The 17939-nt window shown below is 34.3% G+C and overlaps 1 protein-coding gene and 1 long non-coding RNA gene across 11 annotated transcripts in view; one reads left to right on the top strand and one right to left on the bottom strand.

The window, feature by feature from the left end:
• Positions 1-17939, bottom strand: part of LOC134527924 (coiled-coil domain-containing protein 77-like) — a 109485-nt gene that overhangs the window by 25245 nt on the left and 66301 nt on the right. For 5 of the 10 annotated variants that reach the window (XR_010074315.1, XM_063360963.1, XM_063360967.1 and 2 more), the window contains 2 exons: positions 14135-14251; positions 13108-13269 (listed from right to left, as the gene is read on the bottom strand). Coding sequence is in view for 9 of the 10 variants with exons in the window: in XM_063360963.1 (XP_063217033.1) it covers positions 13111-13269; positions 14135-14251 (276 nt within the window). In the remaining variant the exon portion in view is untranslated. Of the gene's footprint in view, positions 1-1797; positions 1852-8446; positions 11195-12676; positions 13270-14134; positions 14252-17939 lie in introns of those variants that run through there. The other 5 variants (XM_063360968.1, XM_063360970.1, XM_063360961.1 and 2 more) reach the window with 3 other exon arrangements.
• LOC134527927 (uncharacterized) overlaps positions 1-17939 on the top strand; it is a 51643-nt gene that overhangs the window by 19883 nt on the left and 13821 nt on the right. The window contains exon 2 of the long non-coding RNA XR_010074316.1: positions 14154-14319. This is a non-coding gene — a long non-coding RNA (uncharacterized LOC134527927). The remainder of the gene's footprint in view (positions 1-14153; positions 14320-17939) is intronic.

Below are 17939 nucleotides of genomic sequence, written 5' to 3'. Positions count from 1 at the left end.
ATAGAGATAAATATATATTAGAGACATGGATAGATTATTTGTATATGTGTAACTACTTCAAACATATTACAAAACAAAACTGAATTAGGCATTTTAATGCATACCGAGCATTAGCTAGATAATGGAATCTTTTCAATATTAGTAATCCCTTATTTTTCAGTTTTTTTTCTATATTGCTTTATAGAGTCTAGATTACATACAGACCAGGTAAATAACTATAAACTGGCAGAACAACGTCTGTCGGGATCTGAAAGTGATATAAATTATTTTGCACACTTGACATTCAAATTAAGAAGACAATTACTAACTACACCCTGTGTTCAGCCCGGGCAACGCTGGGTACTGCAGCTAGTAACTAATCATTAGGGACAAGGTGAATTACGATCAAAATAAAATAACACGGCAAAGCGTGTCAATACATCACATAACACTGAAGTACCATTTAATACACCACTTGACATCAAAATGTAACTAAAAATAATAAAACATTAAGCAATTTGACAAAACTCAATCTACAAAGATTAAATATTTCATTATGGTAAATTTATTGGATGTAATTTATTTAGCTATAATTTTGTACCAAAATGTATGAACTAAACACAAAAAATTAATATTATGTTGGCACATTTTGCAGAGACAAAAAATTGCAGATATATTTTACTGAGTAGTTCTGTTATAGACATGGTTATGTTATTTTATTACTAATGATTTTGTTGCCTGAGAGCATCATAACAGTGTCAGTCAAAACAAGACTATTTGGCAACATATAAATATTTATTTATGACAGTATAAATAATAAAGAATGTGACATTGTAATCTCCTGTTTCAAAAATGTAATTAATCTTAAAATAAAACCATAAAAACTTGTCCTAATAATTCTAGTAATACCAATTCATTCCTAACTTTATTTATAATTTTATTTATACTCAACAAATTCAGCTGATTACCATGAATAAATAAGAGTGCAATGACATGTTGACATTGAAATCATTAGAGATGATGAGGAGTGATAGATGAGAATGGGTGAGGGAAACAGAAGTACCCCAAGAAAACCCACCAATTCACTGCAACACCCACTGAAAAATCAGGGATTGGCACGGTCAAGAATCGAATCCAGATCTCCTTGTTTGGGATGAGTTACCTGATCGTTCGACCAAGGGCTACGTGTTACAAGCTAAGTTACATCCATGCCCAGTTTAATAAAAATATATTAATTTTTACCTATTTAATAACATCTATAAATGTAATTTGAAAATAAATAATACTATAATAACAATTAAACACTAGTCTGTGTAATTTTTAAAAATCTAGTTTACCTTTAATATGACTTGTATTTACAAGTAGTATTATTATTTGAGCAAACCAACAGTTCTGATCTTAGAGAACCATGCTTTCAAGGCAAGTTGTAAGGTGGGTAAAATGAACACAAGACCACCGAGTTACGTAACAAGCAACTCCTGTTGAACTGCAAATATAAAGAAAAAAATCCATTCTGGAAGGGCTTCAGTCACTATACAACCAATTTGGAAAAAACTCAAGGTCTTATGACTGTACAAAACTTGAAGGAAAAAATGTAATTATTGTACTGGCACTGTGAGCAATGGACATTTAATAAAGAAAAACTTAGGAATGTATTTTTCTTCCACACTCAATCTTGCAGATTCCTATCTAATGGCCAGTTGCACCTTTCTGCTATTTGATCTGCATTCCAGTGATCTAGGCCCAAGAATGATCTAAGGATCACTCCTCTGAATGTTGCACCAACACATACTGGGACCACATGATCTTTGTTCACATTTCTATCTTGCGACATCAGGTAGCAGCATTGTTGAATAAACGTTAGGTGCATTTCTGTTGGTAGAGAAGAATGATATGAAGTCGCTAAAATACATAGTTTGTTACATGTCGAGCAAATGGTTGATGTGAATGCCACAAGGCAGCAGCGCATATAGTAGCTGTCTCGTCTTTTGAATTTTAATAACTGAACTATTTAATATGGAAATTAATCATGTAGAAATAGTGTATTGAAACATTTAACTAAGACAACTTGCATTTTAAACATTTAGAATATGGGTATTTTGAGTGAAGAAGAGATTGTAACACTAATAAGGAAAAGTTTTGATACATATATTACCTACATATGATGTGAAATTTTTTAAACAATGCTCTCATATTTACATCTGATTGAGACTTGGCTTAATGCAATTAGCATTACGTCACACTATTTCACAGACCAATACCATGTCTTTAGAAATGACAGAAATGCTGAACAAACCAATAAATCAAGAGGCGGTGGTGTTTTATCTGCTTTTAAGAAGTCAAAATTTATTTCTGTTCAACTGTACGTTGTCTTTGATTTTCATGGTGTTGAAGCAGTTTGCTTTAAAATAAAATCATCTTCTAGCAAATCTTTAATTATTGGAAATATCTATTTAATTTACCTCCAGATTTAACGGCAGAGTTTTTCTGCATATATTTTGAATTTTTAGAAGATAAACTCTCATCATTTAATGATGACATTTTGATACTCGGTGATTTCAATGTACCGGGTATAGATTGGAATAATCTTAATCTTAACCCTTTCCATTAGGCGACTACGAACATCAACACTAAGGTGCGCTATTTACCTAACCTCTAAAACAGTAAAACAATATTCAAACTCATATAAATCTTTTAGACTTGTGTTTAACCAATCTACAGCTGTGTTCAGTGACAAAGGCTTATGATGTTCTTATCAAAGAAGATATTTATCATCTTGCATTAAACATCAACATCAAGATTGAGTCCTTCAAAAACAGTTCTAACATTACATCAACGTTTAGAAACTATAAAAAAGGTGATTTACTCTGACTTTTCAATTCCATCAAAAATCATGACTGGTCAGATTTTTATAATTCTATGGATGTAAATGAACTTGTTGACCAACTAACCATTTGCGCAGTTGATAATATGAATATCTTTATTCCAATGACAAACAAAAAATCATCTAAATTTCCAATTTGGTTTACCAGCGAGTTAATTCAAGCATTAAAGTCAAAGAAGCATTTCCATAAGCTTTATAAAAGAAACAACAACCCTTATTACTACTATTCACTTTTTTCTTATTATCGTAAATTAGTAAAATATTTAATAAAAAGAGACAAAATTCAATGGACTCAAAATATCAATAATTATATTAAAACTAACCCTAAAAAATTTTGGCGATATGTCAAACTAATGAAAAATGGCTTTTATGAACAGCATTCTCTAAAACTATTACGAACGATCCCGCTGAACTAGCCAATGGATATGCTCAATATTTTTCCAGTGTCTACGAACCTTCTACATGTATCCAACAACCTGTGACAAACAATATACATTTAGTATCTATACCTGTCCCCACAATCTCAGAATGTTTAGTATTATGGGGCATAAAATCGTTGAAATAATCCAAATCTACAGGTCCTGATGGCATACCTAATTTCATTATAAAAGGCTGCTCTGAATTATTAGTCTCTCTTTTGCTACATATTTTTAATTCTAGTTTACAATCCTCTGTTTTCCCGGAGAAATGGAAAACTGCTAAGGTGATACCTATCCACAAAAAAGGCTCTAAACTGAATGTTAACAATTATAGGCCTATTTCTCTACTCAATGGTTTTTCTAAAATATTTGAAAAAATAATTTTTAGATTTTTAAATTTCCAGCTTAAGAACAGTTTATCGAGCAGTCAGCATGGTTTTAGGAAAGGTCTATCGACCACCACTAACTTGCTTACTTTTTAAAATCCTATACACAGAGAGGTTACCAACAGAGGGAAAGTGGATGCCTGTTATTTTGATTAAGCCAAGGCCTTTGACACTGTGAACCATTCTATACTTCTTAAAAAATTATTTAACTTTGGTTTAACTCAAAATTTTACAAACTGGTTTTCTAATTACTTAACTAATAGAAGTTTTTATGTTACAATTAATAACTACAATTCTTCCCTGTTTAGTATCTCTTCTGGTATCCCTCAAGGAGGCACATTATCGCCTCTTCAATTTCATTTAAATATAAACGATCTACCTCAAATTCTCAACCATTCTACAGGAGTACTTTTTGCAGATGATCTAAAAATATTTAGGAATATAATAACACCGAATGACTGTATTTTATTACAAAATGACATTTCCCAAGTAAACAATTGGTGTAATTTTAATCGGGTTACACTAAACACAAAACATTTGTTATATCCTTTACAAGGAAATATCAACCACTTAATTTTGATTATATTTTAGAAAACTCTGTAATCACGAAATGTTCAAAAATTAAGGATCTTGGTGTTATTCTAGATTCTAAATTATTTTTCCATTATCATGTAAACTATTTATACAGTCTTCCCACAAAACCCTTGCTATGATCAAATTTATTACTTTTTATGCTACTAATTCCAACTCAATTCTCTCCCTGTATTTTGGCTTAATAATGTCCAAATTAGAATATTGTTCAGTAATCTGGAATGACATCAAGTCGGCCGATGCAAATAAACTAGAGAGTATACAAACAAAATTAATTAATTTAATAAACTTAAAAAACCTTCCTACACCTGCATTAACTCCTCTTGGTGCACGTAGAGTATATTTAGATTCTCTGTTTGTTGATAATTGTTTTAACACTAAAATTAACTGTACTTATCTCCTGGAAACCACTGGGTTAAAAATACCACAATTTAATTCTTGTTTATACCAAACATATTGTACTCTACATAACTTTAATGACATCATATACAGATTAATTAGGAATCACAATAATAATCAATTGTCTAAACTTAAAAATTTATCCTCTTAACTTGTCCTCTAGTCTCGTGTTATATTTTGTATTATCCATTTTTCTGTATATTTTGTGTATAGTAAATGTATTCACTGAGGTTTAATAATTATGTAATGTGCCGGAATTTTGGTATTTCGACACTTTTTTTTTCTAATTTTATATAATTTTAAATTATTTTTGGAAATTTTATTTTTCTTTATAATTTGGTTACTTTGGGTGATTTACTCTTTGTTAGGCTGGTGTACTCCCCTTAGTTAAACTTTGTGCCAGTAGTCTGAAGCATCTTTCCCAGAGACCTATAGGATCTTTTGCAGATCTAAGACCTCGTTGGCAGCTCGTTTAACATTTCCCTCACTTACAGGCACGTCCCAGGCCTGTAACGTTACTTCACTTCATGACTAAAACTGCATACAACAACTCTGGACGAGTTGTTACCATTTCTCAGAGACGAGCTGACCATAGCCTTTACCGTCACGAATACGTCTTAGGTTCTCTCCTCGAAAAGCACGTTATGGACGCTCGTTCCCAGCGTCGTTGCGTTTTATGCCCCCCACTTACTCCACTCCCCCCTTTCAGTTCTGAGAATTCACCTTCGGAGCATTGCCCTGCCGTTAACCCCGCCAAGTGTTGGCCGGCATCAAGGACGACTTGCATAAAAATGTGTGTGCAAAGTTGGACCACCCCACGGCATCTAGCGGCAGAAACAGTAACTTATTATCTTGGCCGCCAGAGTGCAGCTCCTGACTGCGCCCTTTAACCCCTGGTTTAAGAGCGTTCATCAGAGCAGCAAGTTCTCAGCTCGCGCCTGGCATCTGCATTTGGGTATGTGAGTGTGTGTGACCGCGAAGAGATCAAAAGGAGGAGACAAAAATGTGTCAGTTATCGCTCTCATACGGTCTTCTCCACACCATTCACGAGGTGTTATCTTTCTTCCCCCCCACCTTGCGGGCCCCTTGTCAAGATAAACCCTTCCCAAGACCACAGACGCACAATAACCGATGCGAGCCACAGCCACAGTGCTACGCATACGTATATATGTACACTCCAGCGATTCACTCATCCTATTTAGTCTTGTTTCATATTAGTATATTATAATCACAAAAGTGAAAATGGTGTTATAATACATACCGCACTTTAACTTGAATACATTTTGAAATAGTTGTAATGAGAAACTAGGAACTATGATAGAAAATGTTCCAAATTAGTTAATAATTTCTATAAGTGCAAATATTAATTTTTGACGTAACAACGTCTAATAAATCTTTGAACGCCGGCTGCACGCACGAAAAAGGATGACTCATTATCCCGTTACGCTCATTGTACCTTTGCGCCGCATCTATCTCTCTTCCACTAGATTGGCCTATGAATCTACTATTATATTAAATAGGTTAAGGTGGGCTTTTCAAAAGTAGCTTTTAAATTTACTGCTTTAACTAAACTATTTTTTTATTAATTGATTAATCATTAGCTTTTAATTTTAGTACTTTACTAAACAATTTTTGACGTGACAACGTCTAATAAATAGATGAACTCTGGCTGCACGCACAAAAAAGTGTCCCGTTACGCACATTGTTCCGTTACGCTGTGTTCCGTTACGCTGTCGGCGAGTGCAGTAATAATAGGTTACGTTACAATTGACTAAAAAATTATAGTGATTCATATAATTGATTATAGATATTTTACTACAGTTTATTTATATGAAAACTTGTTCATAATTATATTTAAACACTATAGCTAAACGCCAGTTTTTAAAATTAATTACAAGTCATCTACACGTGAACTGTTTCGTCGACTGTTTATAAAGTGAAGTGAAAAGTTAATGTCGTTTTAATTGCTTATTACAACAACAATTTCGGCAATAAAGGTTAATTATTCTTTCATTTTATGAATCTGATTACTAGTATAATTTCAAGTGTTTATTCTTTTAATATTAAAATAAAAATGATTCAATTTTATTCATAAAGTATACAATCATTTCATCAATGTTTTGTTATGACGTCACGTTAAACTATCGTCCGTAAACCGACTTTACAGACAACCAATTTTTTAAAATTAATTAATTAATTTTTTGACGTGACAACGTCTAATAAATCAATGAACACCGGCTGCTCGCACGAACAAGGATGACTCATTGTCCCGTTACGCTCATTGTCCCGTTACCCCTCATTGTACCGTTTACGTTCATTGTACGCTTGTGCCGCATCTATCTTCCACTCGTTTGGCCTATGAATCTACTATTATATTAAATAGGTTAAGGCGGGCTTTTCAAAAGTAGCTTTAAAATTTAGTACTTTAACTAAACTATTTTTTTATTAATTAATTTTTTGGATATATTTCCATTTTTCCATTTCTTTCAAAATAAAGAGCAATAAACAAAAAGAAACATAAAAGAGAATTATAAAAATATTTATAAATTTTAATATCATGTTGAACCGCCTAACCGACGTGCAAGGGAATATACTATTTTATCAAACAAATTGAATATTCCAATTAAACAATCACTTTCATTCAAAGAGTTATATTTAAAATAATCTGTTCATTAAAGTAATAAACATATTTGAATTAATGAGTGCAAATAAAAGTAAATTTATCAATTAAATGTAGATTTCATTTCACTCCTTCTTTGTATCCATACAAAATAGTGATAATTCAATAAAAATTATTCAATTTTATTCATAAAAGTATGCAATAATTTCATCAATGTTTTATTATGAAGTCACGTTAAACTATCGTCCGTAAACCGACTTTACAGACAACCAATTTTTTTTATGATCTTTAAATACTACGGACAAAATACGATAATCTAAACCCCCTCGTCTAAAGTAAGACCTTATTCTCCATCTGCATATTTCTCTAATCTCTGGATGTGACATGAATTCAACATGAAGTACATGTCGCCAAATTACAAGGTTCAGTTTCCTCTATGAGAAACAATGTAAAATCAAAGTCGGAGATATTAACATTCCAAATTAGTTTAAATGCATTTAATTTGCTTTATCAGGGATTATACAAACCAACTCTAGACTAGCCTAATCAATTACAGAGAACTGAAAGTTAAATAAAACAAAATATAGCTTCCACAGGCTTGTCAGTTAGGGTAAAGATTTGATTGATTTGATAGTTATGATAGTTATAGAAAATTACTTCACAATAATTGCATTGGTGCAGCAAATTGAAAATTATAATATTTATGCTACTTTAATTAATCAAGAATAAATCTACAGAGCAACACGTCGTTTGGAGTACCTACTAATATTTCAAAGCACTTCACATACATATTTACATTGTCAATTAACAGTAACTTCATACCACTTCCTTCTGTAGTTCCAAACATAAGTCAAAGGATATCGTGGAGTTATTCGTCCAACCATAACATATAGTCATGACACTCCATAAATGTATTCATTGTCACGGCGTTTGTTGGTAGGTAGCAGTAGAAATAACCAGTAGATCCTTAGACATCAACTCTATATTCGGAGTTTGACTCTCATCGTGTATACCCAGGTTCTTCAAGGTATTATGAAATTTGAATTATGGGGCTCTTGATTTAGTTATCCCTCGTCCTGAAGTTCGTGGTCCAGCATAATAGTCGAAGCAAGATATTTCGCATGACAATTATAGGTCCGTAGTTTTCACTCTAAGATACACGCTGAAGTCGCCAACAGTTCTTTATTCAATCTCCGTAATAGCTTTGTTTACATTTTATACGATTAAGTATAAATGGATCATAATTTTAATCAATTATAATCACCGTACATAATACAGTCTTACTGTATAAAATAACAATGATGTATTTGCTTCTTTCAAAAAAGAACCAAATTTTTTGCGTTTTCAACAAACAATTTTGTTTCTCATATATAAATTAGTAATACCCAATTTCAGCCACAAGTACAAATAAAAAATACGTAGTGTTGATAGCAACACAGATCGCATTTCGTAAACAAAATGGCATTTAGTATGGAACTAAATGCCACTTGTAATACGCGTGGCACCCACGCACATAATTTTTATACATTATGTAATTAGTGCGTTAGTAACGAGCGATAGTCATTCCTGTGGACTACCTCGACCTCGATTTCTCAGTTACTTCCACAACGATCACAAACAGAAGGACAATGAAAAACAAAAATTACATAAACTACAGCAACACAGAGATTGTCCTTGGTTTTCCTGTTGTATAGCACAGACATTTTATCCTATGAAAACAATTTTAATTTACATAATTGCATGATTAAGTACCAGTACATAAGTTACAGAGGTTTTATTTTTACCAATGTAGGCTAACAAGAACACACGGCAAGGAACACTGGTCAAGATACATTAACACAATCACATATACACAATATAACAAACAACGTGAACATAAATAAGATACAGTAGTGTACATTTAGAGTTGATATAGTCCTACAAAATACAAAAAATAATAATAAGGAATAATGTGTTCCAGAATTTGAATGTAAAAGTTATTGTTCACATATTTGTCCAGTTAAAATTTAAATATTTTCTGGAACTTAAAAGTTACATTATTGCAATTGAACTAATTTCTGAACACAGGTTTTATTGCAAATGACCTTCTCAATTGTTGGTTTCAAATTAACTTCAGACTATAAAATACTTTAATGGTGTGAAGTTTTAAGCAAAATGTATTAATTCAAGCAATCAAAAAAATTAATATGTATTGGCGAGTTAACTTCACAGGTTGAATAAATCAACTCTATACCAATAATCAAGTAGCAAATTTAGTTATAATCAATTTAATTACATTGAAAATAAAATCCATAAAAACGAATGTCGGGTTTAACCTATAATTAATTTAGATAATCTATATAATTATTTTGACACGAACCATTATGAATCAGAGGACCTTTAAAAGAAATAACATAAATTTAGTTATAATGGTAAAACGATTGTTTACCATTAAACTGTTGAACTCTCGAAATGGTTTTACAAAAAAAATACTTTGTGGAATAAGTTTTTGGATATTCGTTGAAAATGAAGCGTCAACTTGTAGCAACAATCAGTTAAAAATAATTAATTCGTGCAGAAATATGATGTAATTGACATAATTAATTAAGTACTTAATTTTTTTTTACACTGGTAGCAACCACCAAAATCATCAACACTATCTATGAATTTGAATTTTCGAAGTGCTAACAAATACGATATAGCTGTTTAGTACTTTGGTCACCAAGTCTTGGTGCTACATCTAAACACATTCGTATGTATTCATTGGAGGATTGAAACTCTCTGTACACCCTAACAGCCAAAATTTAGACACTTAGTTATACCTTACAGTCTAACAACCAGTCATCGTGCGGCTTATTACTGCATTCAAAATTGCAATTAACTTTGAATAAACTTACTTACAACTTAATTATGCTTATTTTCTTATATAGTTATCCTTTAAAACACATTAAATTAGCAGAGTTAGGAAAAAAAATTTACAAATTTACAACAAAAAAAAAATCTTTCATTTGGTTATTTACTAGGGTGGTAATACTTCCTCGTAATCTGAGCTTACGCAGCAACGCCGCGGCACGCCGGGTCAGGAAGCAATCTTTTTTCGTCTCCTCTTTGACGCTTCTTCGCATTCCAAGATAGGAACCGCGAGTATCTCTTGTTCCATTCTCACACAGACACGGCAGTCCGGCGCGCCCAGCAGTATGCTATAAACGCGTGCAGTGCCTTCGGTTTAGGAAGATTACTCGAATTTTTCGCGGTGACAATGGGGGACAAAGCGACAAGTTTCTGGCGAGGAACTACAATTTTTGCCTATTAAAACAGAATGGAGATTTGTCTATATTTCTTGGCTACAACACCGTTTGAAAATGGCTAAAAATGGCAATTACAGTATGCTTTTAAAGCAACTTTCAATTGATATTTTCAAAATGTTATGAATTTGAAATGTTCACCAACATTTAGATTCTTTTAATCCGTCAACAGAAATGCTAAACGTGTAAAATTATAGTAGTAATCTTCCGAATCCTGGATGACTGTATTAGAAAGTTTAACTCCATCTGATGCACGCTCTTAAGCAGACGCCTTGGGCGAGTCAATTTTTTTTAATTTCAGACACCCCTCAACAGGTAGCGCTAAAGTCGGCCAGTGCTACCAACTTCGAGACATCGAAGTCAGAGTTTTTTATGATGCCCACTCGGGGAACTTCGGAACCTTTCGGTCCGGACTCCCAGTCCCCCCCCTCCAATTTTGATAGAACATTTACTTTTAATTATGAGACGCGGTTCTTCGCGAGACACTTCGCGTCGCAACTGCAGGCGGACCGTTTGTGATTATCGGCGAGTCGACGAGACACTGCAAGACTTCCATCCGGCCGCAACCGACTATGTAGTCGCTTAAATAAGGGATGCTATCCCTGTAATCTTCTTTATGTAGTTTAGTCCGTCTGCACAGTAAGAAACATAATAGTTAGTTTTCTTATAAATAATATTTTTTTAAAATGATGAAAACGTCCGCGCCCAGCCACGTATTCGCGGGATCCAGTTCCTGGCTGGCGACGCATCGGTAAATAGAAGCAGACTTCCCTGTCTAGTGAGTGACAATCCGCGACTTTCCCCAACCCCCCCTTAACTTTGCGAGCATTTTCTGCCCCGTATACTGTCTGTGTGCAAGTTCTGATCAGTTTTGATTTGGACTGTTCGCAGACAGGGTCCGAGAGCCGGACGTCGAATTGGCATTTTCATTTCCCTTCCTCAACAGCACACAGGCGCCCTGGCATCATGTTCCCGCGTGATCTCCGGGAAACAAAGCCCCGACCTCCGGTGCTACTGTATCTTTCAACTTTTTTGAACTTTCCTAAATTACGTCGTCAGACGAAGTTCATCATATAAACATAATTTCTGGACTTTAAGTACATACATATACTGGGATAGTTTAAATATATTTGTATTTTTTTATTGGTTTAGGTATTTTTAGTAAATGAAACTTTTTATAATTGAATTTAGGGTCGACCCATATTTTTTTTCTTCTGAATATACCTGAGATCTGTTTAAGTACTTAATTGATATTGTATGTTTATATTTTTTTAAAACCTGTTATAAATTTTTCCTTTAATAAATTTAATGTAATTATATTCAGACGGAATCACACCTTGTTTCTGTTCATTTCTAATAAAATTGTGAAACCTTAAAGATCCCCAGCACAGTAATTAACATTTCGCTAAGTAATGTGTCATGCTATCTTGTTCTTTTGGTATTTATATCATTTCCGTTTTCATGTTTTGTGTTTATCCTGTGCTGCCTTTATTTATTGTGATAGTGTTTGTTTTACTTGTTTTGTGTCGTACTTGTTTTGTGTCGTGCCCACCTCTTAAGTCTCAAGAATGTCGGTGGGCATGTAACAAATTTAAATAAATAAATAAATAAATAAATAAATAAATCAAGCTGCATTTAAAATCCATGAAAATGCCAGCAATTACTACAATGATATGTTTAAAAGTTCCACAGTTATCCACTGGTGTCTTTCCTCTTTTGTCCCCTCAGCTCTGCACAAGCTGTTGGTTACTTATTTAACAGTAGGTGAGGAGTCCTTGGCGGCAATGAACGCTAACACATCATGCTCATGTGGCAAGGGCCTTGGCTTCAATCTCAACACCACGGCATGAGTCAAATATATGAGCCTCAAGTCGGTACCCTAGCCGGAGTCACCTTAGCTCTCTGTACATAACCGTGCAACGTAAAAGCCTATTTAAACAAAACCAGAATGTGCTGTATCAGGTTCCTAGACGTCAACCACTGCACGGGTGTGCGTGTGTGTGGATGCTATTCAAACAGCATGGAGATAACCAGAGGGCGACACTATTTAGTGTGTTTTACTTCTTGTATATTTTTTCAGGTTTCAGGGATTTTTGCAATAATTATAACAATAATTTAATAATAGTATTAATGAGTAGGCACTTTTATACATAACAGCTTTTGAATGGCAGCTTGAAATTTATCTTAGTACAATTGTAATTAATTTATATTTGTATGTTGTATGTGATGTCTATCATCTTAATTCTTTAGAATCTAAGAAATTATAACATGATATTTACCTGTTGAAAGTTTACCACTTAATTAATTTAAATGTTAAATTTTTTAACTGACAAATACACAGTTGCTGTGTCTAGCCAGCTACACTGAAAATTACCTGAAGTTTCGACTTGCATAATATTGATGATCCCAAACAATTATAAAGATTTCAAGCTTGCAGAAACATTATATTGAGATTGTTTTGAGATTTGTTTTAAGCAATCCAAGCATGTTGAAAATTTACTTATATGAAAAGAGCTTCAATAGTATAGAATACACTATAACTCACAGTTCACTTTTTCTGAGTCTTTTCCTCCAGCACTTTCAAGCGTGCTCGCATCATCTTGATATCAGTAAAAAAACCAGCACACTGTAATCTCCTCTGGCAATCCACACGGTTGTATTTTTCTTTCCAAAATGATGCCTGATCGCTAACTTTCTTCAGTTTTTCCTGTAGACACAAACTGAAAGTTATTTCAAATCCACAAGGTGAAAAAAAGATCCTCAAAAGTATACATACGTACGTTCAGTAATTTTGAATGATGTTGACTGAATAAACCATTGATAAAAATCATTGCATATTCCTGTAAATGAAAGAACTGAATGTCGCAAGCATTTTGTCCACAGAAGTTTTTAAATAAATTTAAATAAATTTTAAAAATATATACATGCTAAGGACTGTTTTCTTGAACTGGTAAAAGTAATATGAAAGTTACATGAAAGTATTAACCTCAAAGTTAACAACTTCCTACCACCTGGAAACAGTGCCTATAGTGCTGAACTTTTTTCAAGTGATATTTATATTTAAATAATTCTAGTCATATCTGGCTGGGTTGACTTAAACTTAGCACAGAACTAAAAACCCAAATGGAATATGGAATGCTTAGATCGTGAAAAATCCATATGAATTGCAATAATATAATTCTGAGTATAACAACACCCTGGCTTGGTTCCATGCACCACATTGGCTGTTTTGTTTCATTGTTTTATTGTCATCATTGCTATTTGTGGGATTTTCCTGTGGATTTGTTCAAATAGCGCCTTTCCGTTTTTTGTTCCGTCTCAAATTTTCTAAACAATATTTATTATCTAATATGTAGTGGCAAAGAGTCACTTGTGTGACCTTTTACAGCTCAAAATTAACATTTATTAATACCTGGCGAGAGTGTTTGTGAACCAACAAAAAATTAAAGAAAACAATCAGAAGAATTTCACAGGAAAATCCTTCAGTTAACAATGACAAAAAAATGAAATACCAACTCAGTGTAAGGCAGAGTCTTAACCATCAAATTTTGACATAACACATCCAACCTAACCTTGTAAGTTTGTTCGCAGGTTTTCAACTGTTCCCTGGCTCTGCGAAGCTCATCCTCCACAAGATGGCAGTGTTCCCGATAAGCAGTGACAACCCTGTCTTGTTCCTTTTGTCGGTCCTGAAACCAGCAAAGAGCATTAGAAGTTCAACTGATGGAATGGTAACGAGAAGTAGTGAAACTTAAAGGTAGCTCATTTCTCACAACAGTCTTCTAGATTCATTTCCTACCATATATTTGAAAGAAGCTTGTTTAGAAAGTCTGTTCACTAAGCTGCATAATACATTGGAAAAGACAAGCATACCATTATACCTACATAGTTTGGCTAATCTGTCACATTACACTCAACAAAACATAAATGGTGGTTGAAATACCTCAGAGTGAACCATGGCAGAGTACTAGGTAAATGTAGTACTCTGTGCACCGCAAATGAAACAAAAATAGCAAATAAATAAGGTAGGTGAGCTCATAGATTCTTTTATTGCTGATGAGTGGTGACTTTAGGGTGATTTTAACATGTTATTTATTAATATGCTATACAACAAATGACTATCAATAGTTGGAGACTTAATGCAAGCGCAACACAAATACATACAAACTACCACACATACAAACACTAACTAGATGAAAACCATACAAACAATTGACATCAAATACAAAAAATTTAAGTATTTATAAATAAAAAACATAAATTTTCAGAATTTAATGCAACACAATACATTAGGATGCAATGGTTAAAATATAATAGAAAACAAAAAAAGTAGAAGAGATGATATTATTTTCAAATATTTTTTTTATAGTTAATAAATACCTGTTAATAATTTATTTACTAAGTATAGCAGGTAAGCTACTTGTTTTTACCTGGGTGGATATAATGTAACAAGGCATCAATGAGCATGTAAAATGTATTCTAGGTACAATGCTACTTTGAAAGAAGAGCTTAAAAGTTTTAATAAAACAGCAACCTTATTTTAAATAATGCATATTTAATTATTTAACCTTTCTAACCAAAACCATCATCAAGTAGTACTTATTTAAAACTATCTGATTGACAGCTCAATACTTTAAATATACTCAGCCCAGCCATAATAGTTCTAGAAGAAAAAAACTGCTGTTCTCATAAAAAATTACTGAAGGTTAGCAGTGATCTTATAATTTTATGAAATAGTTAAAAGACATAAATTATTGATATTTTAGAGAACATTATCTCAACCTGAATGACTACTGGGTTGTGGGTCCTTTTAATGATAAATTAGTCTGCTGAAAAGTGGCACATGTACAAAATAGTCATATGTTGGAAAATAATTAAGAAACTGGTAGAGGGAAAGAAAGAAAAAAACATAATGTACAGTAGATAAAATCTGTTTGTTTTTAATGCACGGTACAGGGTCCGGCAAAAAGACCTCCTGTGTATCAAAAGGCAGTTACAAACAAATAAATATACAGAAAGAAATGTTTTTATTTGTGAACAACAAATACTAAGCCATTTTAAATCACTTGATTTTAAACTATATGTCCAGTAAATGGCGTCCTCCATTGTTCACACATTGACGAAGCCTTTCCCAGAAGTTAATTGTCCATCGTTCCTCGTGTCATTTCCGGTGGAATAGCAGCCACTTCCTGGGTGATTGCCTCTTTAGGTTCTTGCAGGGTTGTGGGGTGATGTTTGTAGACTTGGGCCTTTAAGTGTCCCCAAAGAAATAATCACAAGGTGATAAATCGCAAAGAGAGAAGATGCCCAGGAAACAACTCTCTCAAAATTGCTAGAGATCACCATGAAGTGTGATCTGTGGCTCCATCTTGTTGGAACCAGACTTATTCCTCTGCATGGTCAGTCACCAACAAACTGGTTTAACTTAAGTCAGAGGAAGGTCTCTATTATGTAACAGTAGCGATTCAAATTAACAGTTACCATTAGTCCATCTTCGAAAAAATATGGACCCCAACACACCAAATTCAGCAACAGCGCACCAAATTGTCACATGAGGGCTGTGAAGTGGTCGTTGGTGAATTCGCGATGTACCGCCACAGTACCCCCGTGCCAGTGACTTGCGCACAAGTTACGAGAAACCACCTTGGAGGCGGTTAGGGAAGCGGACTCAGCGGCCAGATCAATGTGTTGTAGTTTGGGGAGGCACGATGTCGAAATCCAGACAATTCGTCGGAGCGGCCAGTTCCTGAGGGTTTTCTGCTGCCCAATAGCGGAAATTTCGTTTATTTACAGTATCTGACAAGTGGAAATGGGCCTCATTAGACGAAATCAACACAGGGCCAAGGGGATGTTCTGAAGAATGTCGTCTAACACAGCTCTGCGAGATTCAGAATCTCTCTCACTTAATTCTTGGGTAACCATCATTTTGTATGAGTGCTTGTGAAGATCCCTGTGGAGGATTATTCTTAAATTCCTAATAAATCCCAGGCAGCTGCCTATTTGAGTGCTTTGGAGATTGCTGGATGGATGCTCAAACACGGGCTACATTTTCCGGCGTTGTTACGTTTTGAGATCGGCCAGGCGAGTTTCTTTTCAGTGCAGAACCTGTTGCTCTAAGTTTTGATATCCAAACGTAAATAGTTTTTCTATCCGGAATAGAATCGTGTCGGCCAAGTTTGAACCAATGTGAAATGATCGCTGAGTATTAAGGGGCCCGCCTACATGCAGTGCAAAGTGAGCTGCAGAGGTTTAACAATTAGTTGTTTTTATCGAAACTATTTGACATGCGATTACCGATTTCGGATATAAAAGAGATTAAGGTACCGGGCATGATCCTAAAGTTGTTTAAGATGTCTCAGACATATAGTCGATTAGTAAATGCATGCTGAATAAGCCTAATTAGCGTATTTTCAGAGGCACGCCAAGCTCACAGTTTTCATTACTATTGCGTAAAACCACTTTTGGATCGTGCACCAATCCTTTCTCTTTCGCTGCGTATATAATTTGCACTAGGTCACAACGGAAAATTTTGAGAAAAACCGTGATTTCTACGACGTGTGCTGCGCGAATGTTCTTCCCGGTATGTGGCGCCGCCACGGCCGCTTGACCTTGGATGACGAGGCAGGAGGAAGGGGGGTCTCCGCGCTGCCTTTCTTCCTGTCCTCTTTCAGTTGTGCTTCGCTTGCCCGGACTGAATACTCACCCCGGCTAGGGCGGGCCTGTGGACACCAGACCGGGCTGAGTACACGCGTATTCCACAGTTAGTTGTGTTGAGGCCGAACGACATTAGAATTCAGCGTGACTGCAGGCGGGGTCATAAGGCAAGGTTACGACAGAATGCACCTCGGAAGAAGAACAAAACCATTAAAGGAAGTAAACGCCAAATCGTTGGGCATAAGTAATATTTCATTATACAAGTGATATATTCAAATCGATTTTATATGGCTTTGTTAGTTACGTATTTATTAATTTTATTTTATATGTGGCCATTAATATTTTTAATGGTATAAATTTATATGCAATCAACACTTTTAACCAAAATATGCATTTAACCATTTTAAAAACGCCAAGTTGAAATAAAGAATTTCACGTAACATTTAAAAAAGTATTTTTTTTAACTTCAATTGTGAATGAACGTAAGAATAAGAAGAGCCTTTTTTTTTGGAGGGGGGGGGGGGGGGTTCTTATTTGGTAAGCAGAATTTGGTGCCCAAAGCAATTAGCTACAAACTGTTCGGTGTGTGCAAACATGCATAAATATTGCAGTATTTCAGACAGTGTAAGTTTAATTTGGACATAGAAGCTTGTCATTATAGTCACAATTAAAACAAATAGTATTTTGCCGGCTGTCCATGGCTGACTGTGATAGTTTGTAGTG

The sequence above is a fragment of the Bacillus rossius genome, chromosome 1 (genome assembly GCF_032445375.1).
Source record: "Bacillus rossius redtenbacheri isolate Brsri chromosome 1, Brsri_v3, whole genome shotgun sequence".
Classification (NCBI taxonomy): domain Eukaryota; kingdom Metazoa; phylum Arthropoda; class Insecta; order Phasmatodea; family Bacillidae; genus Bacillus; species Bacillus rossius.
Note: the sequence above shows the minus strand (reverse complement) of the source record. Positions and strands in the feature narration are given on the sequence as shown.